The sequence below is a fragment of the Ailuropoda melanoleuca genome, chromosome 5 (assembly GCF_002007445.2).
Source record: "Ailuropoda melanoleuca isolate Jingjing chromosome 5, ASM200744v2, whole genome shotgun sequence".
Lineage (NCBI taxonomy): Eukaryota > Metazoa > Chordata > Mammalia > Carnivora > Ursidae > Ailuropoda > Ailuropoda melanoleuca.
Window position 1 is genome coordinate 129176156 of NC_048222.1, and position 6815 is coordinate 129182970.

The window sequence follows — 6815 nt, forward strand, 5'->3', positions numbered from 1 at the left end:
TGAGAGAAATTCCAGTTAGGTTAACGTTCATGAAACAAAGGTAAATTTCTAAAGCTACTATCACTTATAAAAAATAAATTTATAATATATATCTCAAGATTATGCAGAAGAAAAACATTCAGTGTCACACAAACTTACCAATATGGATATAGCCATGTTTGTATAATCTATTAAGAACCAATGTTAAAATAAGACCAACATTTCGAGAATTGTAATATGTAAGATAAATAATCCATCCACAGGATAAAATGGTAGCTGTTGGGAGAAAAAAATGCAGAAGAATTTCACTATAAGTTTCCTTTACCATTACCTTAATATCTCAGTAAAAATTTGTTAGTAAAAGTTCATTTATTACATTCAGAAATGACAGGATTTACTTCGATATGATAATATGTCCTCTTACAATTTAATACTTGGATTTTTAATACCAAATGTTGATTCTACCTTATCCAACTTTCCTCATTTTTCTCTACTCATTAGCCAGAAAAGCACATATTTCAATCAGATCAATTAAAGAAATACCGCCAGGGGTGCCTGGGTGGCTCAGTCGGTTAAGCGTTTCCCTCTTGATTAAGGCTCAGGTCATGATCTCAGGGTCGTGAGATTGAGTCTCACTTTGAACTCTATGATAGACATGGATCCTGCCTAAGATTCTCTCTCTCCCTCTCCCTCTGCTCCTCCTCCCGCTCCCCCCACCCTGATTTTCACACACGCAAGCGCACCCTCTCTCGAAAAAAAAAGAAAGAAAAAAATACTTTTTTTTCTGTTTCCTTTTTCACTGTTTTGTACTCTTCATTATTAAATGTATATAAAGATGTTCTGGAAGGAGAAAGCCCATGTTTCTGAATATTCTGAAAAAGATCCACCTTTATCAGGCTAAAAGCTCATTCCCAAGCTATTTCCTAAGGGTTACAGTCATTTAAAAAGAAATAAAACCAATGATTTTTTAAATCAGAGGAAAGGTAGTTTTTTTTAATCAATAATTTCTACTTTTTAAAAAAAATGGAAAGAAGTGATAATTTTACCCTACTTAATGGCATAGCTATATTAAACAGGCCATTTTATACTATTTTGCTATAATTGATAAGACAATAACCTACTTTTAAAGAATGCCAGGGAATATGCTACAGTAAATATTTCAAATTTGACTCATTTTTCATAAGAAGTGTATAGTCACCTATACGATTTATAATATTGCCAAAAGAACCTAGTTCATGAATATACAAAAAATAAAACATAAGAAAGCACTTTTTGACAATAAATTTCCTTTCAGTTAAAAGTATAACTATTTTCTAAATTAGGACAAAGTAATGTAAAGCAATTAAATATGTACAATCATTTAGCAACATCACATTAAGTTCTTAATTTTTTAAAAAGTTACTTAATGTAGATAGAACAGTCACTGAGTCAAAATACATTTTCTCAGGGTAGCTTAGATTGACAGTAATAACTCTAATGTAGCAAGTGCTACGATTTGCCCACAAAAATTATTTCTAGAACAATTCTTTTGAAAAGTTATTTTGATGATATGTCATTATTTTTGTCCTTGTAAACAGTGTTTTGGGTTTTTTTTTTTACTGAAGTATAGTTGACACGCAATGTTACATTAGTTTCACATATACAACATAGTGATTTTAATATGTCATTACATTTAAAATTTAAAGATATTTTGTGCTAATTTTTACTATAAATCACTGTATCAAAAGCAGGTTATGGTGTGCCATTCAGAAAGGCAAGAGGCATTTGCTGAGAAAGTATGCTTCTAATATTATACAACCTGAGAATTGTGGCCTTTTCATTGCATCATTTTCCCCAACCCTCTTCATTGTCATAAGGCCACTTAGTAAAACAGCAAGAGTAAACACTCACTCAATGTTTTTCTGGCTGTTGCTGTTGTTTTGTCCTTAAGGAAAGGACTTATATACAACAGAAAAAAGTCAGAAATTCTAGGTGATAAGAGACTGATAGAAAATAAGGAAGAATTCCACTGTTAATTAAGCTAAGAGAGAATTTTCAATGCTGCTTTTATGAAATTCTATTTCATATTAATGGCTTGCATTTCATCTCACTTTTCTGGGCTTTAATTAATGATAATTTGTACTAGATCACTTCTGTCAATTAGAAAAAAAGAGAACTCAAAGTTTAAATGCTAATCCAATCTTACATACAAATCATGAATAATAACATTCCTTCTATACACACTTCACCACTACCCATTTCCTTACCACACATCCTGTGGTGTCATGAAAGAAGCATAAGCATACACTCAGAGAAAAACAGCTATTTACCTGTACATGTTATTTAATCCTATGGGCCTCAATTCCACAAGTTAAAAGTCTGCTCCCTTCATAAGTTTGCTCCGATCATTGAGACAACATATGCAAAATGCCAATGATATGTGGCACACAGAAGATGTTCAATAAATATCATTACCCTCTCTTTCCCCTCTGAACCCATCTTACCCTTTCTATTTCCCCCTCTACCTTTCTAATTGTTATGCTGAAATTCAAATCAAATATTGTTATTCCACAAAAACTTCCTGGACAATAACAGCCTACAGTATTCTCTCCTTTCCTATTATTTTGTATTTCCCCCTCTTATTTGTTCATATTCATTCATTCACTCGTATTTCCTCCCTCTCTTTGCCACTGATTTATACACTGTTTTGTATTATTTCTATGAACCTAGGAAAGTTCCAGAATATTAGACAAAAAAAAATTGTACTGGCAGAGCTCAATGTTAAGTATGTAAGGAATAAAGAGATGAGATTAATTAGGCATATACACTCTATTTTGCTATAAAGATATATTTACCATGGGAATTTATCACTTTTAAAATAAACGTGTGTGTGTGTGTGTGTGTGTGTGTGTGTTTATGTCTCGAGATGGGGGGGGGCAGTGAATGAGTGGACTTGAGAGAGGAAAGATAAGCTAAGTGCAATGTCTTTCTTCTCCTTCCACCTCCCCTAAGTCAGACAAGGAGGCAGCCTAAGAAAAAGAGCCCTCCAGAGCACTCACCAGAACAAATATTCACAGGAACACAGATTAAAACCTTTTTTGCAAAAAATAAACCAATGGTATTGTAAGCATTTCAACTTCAGCTAACTACTGCTTAAAATTTGGCAGTTGTTAATCCATACATAACAAACAATAAAGTATAAGAAAATATATTCTACTTACCAACAAGGAGCCAAACAACATTGGAATTATGTTCTGTAAGAAAATCTTCTAATTGAGTGATACTAGGAACAATACTCTCATTCTTCCTTTGATCCATTACTGAAGTTTTTCCAGACCAGCATGTAGTGGCCTAAGAATTCAAAAGTTAAATTTAGAATCTGAGATTTGTTAAACTGCAAGGGAAATTGTATAAGGAGGAAAAAAGATGAATTTAATAAAAGTGAAAGTTCATTAAACCCCACTCCAGTTCCTTCAATAAGAATGAAAAATATACAAACAGCAACAAAGCGTGTCCATATTTCTATATAAAATGTAAGACTATGTATCACATTTTTAGTGTCCTGCTTTCACCATTCCAAGAATTGAGTAGAGACCTGGGTTCAGTCACCAAACTCTGGTTCCAAATATGAGGGACATAATTACTAAATTTAATCAAAGATATTTATCTCAACAATAAGAAGGAAGTATTAATGATCTATATTAGACAAATTCATCTACACTCGTCTCAAAAGCTGCCACTAAGTGTTGTATTTATGTATTAACTTATATTAGTCCTACTTAACCTCCAACAGCTCTTTTCCCATTGTTCCATGGGGAAACAATCTTCCTGCTTAGGACTCACTCTGAGTTTGGACAGTAAGCAGATCTCCTCCTATCAGACGGTCAGGATGAATTACAATGATTACATGTCAAATTGTGACCAAACATGTGAAGAATGTATGTGTGTGTGAGTGTGTATATGTATATGCACTTCAGCTGGGTAAGTATGAATATTTAGATGTATTGAGAAAGAGTTAGAGAAACTGAAAATGAGTAAAAAGTGAGGAATAAAAGTTCTTATTTTATGATTGAAGAAACAGGAAAATTATCCCTCTGTTAAAAATTATCCCTCACGTCGGGGTGCCTGGGTGGCTCAGTCGGTTAAGCGTCTGCCTTTATCTCAGGCCATGATCCCAGGGTCCTGGGATCGAGCCTCACATCGGGCTCCCTGCTCAGCAGGGAGTCTGCTTCTCCCTCTCCTTCCGTGTGTTCTCTCTCTCTCTTAAATAAATAAATAAAATCTTTTTAAAAAAATTATCCTTTTTTTTTTTTTTAAAGATTTTATTTATTCGACAGAGATAGAGACAGCCAGCGAGAGAGGGAACACAAGCAGGGGGAGTGGGAGAGAAAGAAGCAGGCTCATAGCGGAGGAGCCTGATGTGGGGCTCGATACCATAACACCGGGATCACGCCCTGAGCCGAAGGCAGATGCTTAACCGCTGTGCCACCCAGGTGTCCCTATCCCTCATGTTAATACAGCATTAACATGACTAACCCAACCTACCTATAACAAAATTATCTTGTGATAAATCAGGAAAAGGTAAAGCAAAACTAAACAACAACAACAAACAGCCTTAATCACAAAGAGAGCTACATGGTTAATGATCATTTAAGGCCAAATAATAGGTGATTTTACAGAAAACTAGAAAAACAAATTTTAAAACAGGAAGCATAAGTGAGGACAACTTTCTAGGTGAAATTCAGTACAGTTGACTTGTCAACTTCCTGAAAATGTTCTCCCCAGAGAACCTATCTTACTCACCAGAGTCCTATCTTCAGAGGTCACAAAACAGGTTTAAAAAGTGTGTTAGGAAACATTGCCAGATTACAATGTTCCATATTTCTAAATTGTTGAAACGTTACCAATTCAGAGGCAAGTTAAACATCTCTTTAAAAAAAATAAATAAAGCTCAATAACAAAAGGTTTATTAGTAATAGTGATAGGAAAACTAAGGGTAAAAGAACTAGGAAAAAAATTTAAATGTTTTCATTTTTCAATAACCTTTTTTTCCCTACAGTTTAGAAAATGAGTAAAAAATGTTCTCATAGTGAATAGGTTGGTAGTGACCCCAGGTGGGGGGTAGGGTAATAAGTTCTGGGGATATAATGTACATCATGGTGACTATAGTTAACAATACTGTATTATATACTTGAAAGTTGCTAAGAGAATAGGTCTTAAAAGTTCTCATCAGAAAAGTTATAACTATGTGAGGTGATGGCAGTTATTGTGGTAATCATTTTGCAATATATATTTATATCAAATCATGTCATGCCTCTTTACTAATATTATATGCTAACTATACCTCAAAACTAGAAAAAAGTGTTCTCATGCTTTTCAAAGCTTTGAAAAATCTGTCAACTGGCAACTTAAAATTTGGGGGCTAACTTTACAACATGAGCTTTTCTTTCTTTCTTTTTTGTTTTAAATAAAAAAAATAAGATAAATACAAATTTTAAAAGGAAGAAAACACTGAAAAGGCTTATATTCAAAACCAAAAATAATAGCTTATCTGCTACAAAGTAACATCTGTGCCCATTTCATATTTATTGTTACGATTTTATAGTACACCCACACACCCCTGCTGATGAAAAGATCACCTACTAACTCCTGGGGATGTTTCATGAGGGATGTATCCTGGCATTCAGGTTTCCATATAAAAAGGTAATCTGTTTTGAGCCAAATCCAAGGGAAAATGATCTATCCACCAAAAGGACCTAAAGATCTCATCCAAAATCTCTACCACTGACTTCTATAACAACCCACAGCCAAAGAGAATGAGAAAGAGGGTGTTCAGGTTGCAAAGTCAGAAAATTGCAGTATCACACAGATTTAACCAACACTTTTCCAATTATTAGTTAATGCAAAACCTTTAAGAGATATCAACAGATAAAGGTTCAATAGTTAAAACATTTAGAGTAAGTACAGAAGTAAAGGCTAAGACTTAATAAAGGCTCTAAGTAAGAAGGAGACACTCTGATGAAAAGGAAATAAGTCAAAGCAGCAATGGACACAGAGAATCCAGATTGAACTAGGGCTATATGCTTAGCCACACTGTTTATATGGTACACAATGAATTCCTTAATGGAGAGGAACTAGACACTGGTATAAGAACCTACTGCATATTCTTAATGAAGCAAATGATGGAATAACAAATTGGTTGTTTTCTCTTCCTCTATAGTTCAGTCTAAAATCCATGAGGTAAAGCACAGTGAGGTAAGCATCTGCATTTGGGGAAAAGACAGGAGTCTCAGTGGCATTGGGGGATATCAGAGTCCAGTAATATTAAGTATCTATTTATGTGATGAAGAGGCTAGTGAAACACTGGCAGTGTTTCAGGGGATCGAAGCCACAGCAGGATGAGGAGAACATACTTGTAGGGAAGAGGTCAGGCACAGGGTGCTAGAGTCTGAGTGGAAGGAAGACAGCATCAGTGGTAGGGGGAAGAGGCTGAAGAAGGAGACCAGCTTAAGGCACTGGAGCCCGAGCAGGGAGGTTGCCTGATGCGGGGAAGGAGACATCAGAACCCACAGAGATAAATAGGGCTTCCATGAAGGAGGGCAATCTGGAGTAGTGTGTTGATGTGGGAGCAGGATAAGGAGGACACATACCTAGTAAAACAGCCCTTGCAGGGTACAGGGGAGGGGATTAATTAAGTAAATATATTAAGGATAATAAAAGTCAGTTTTCTCACTGTTGGAGGCTATATAAGTAAAGAATATTAGAGGGGCGCCTGGGTGGCACAGCGGTTAAGCGTCTGCCTTCAGCTCAGGGCGTGATCCCGGCGTTATGGGATCAAGCCCCACATCAGGCTCTTC

The 6815-nt window shown here is 35.3% G+C and overlaps 1 protein-coding gene across 6 annotated transcripts in view; it reads right to left on the reverse strand.

The window, feature by feature from the left end:
• The window catches only part of KIAA1109 (KIAA1109 ortholog), a 193467-nt gene that overhangs the window by 172225 nt on the left and 14427 nt on the right, over positions 1-6815 (reverse strand). For all 6 annotated transcript variants that reach the window (XM_034661658.1, XM_034661659.1, XM_034661660.1 and 3 more), the window contains 2 exons: positions 3180-3309; positions 139-255 (listed from right to left, as the gene is read on the reverse strand). In XM_034661658.1, the coding sequence (XP_034517549.1) occupies positions 139-255; positions 3180-3276 (214 nt within the window). In that variant the 5' untranslated portion in view covers positions 3277-3309. The remainder of the gene's footprint in view (positions 1-138; positions 256-3179; positions 3310-6815) is intronic.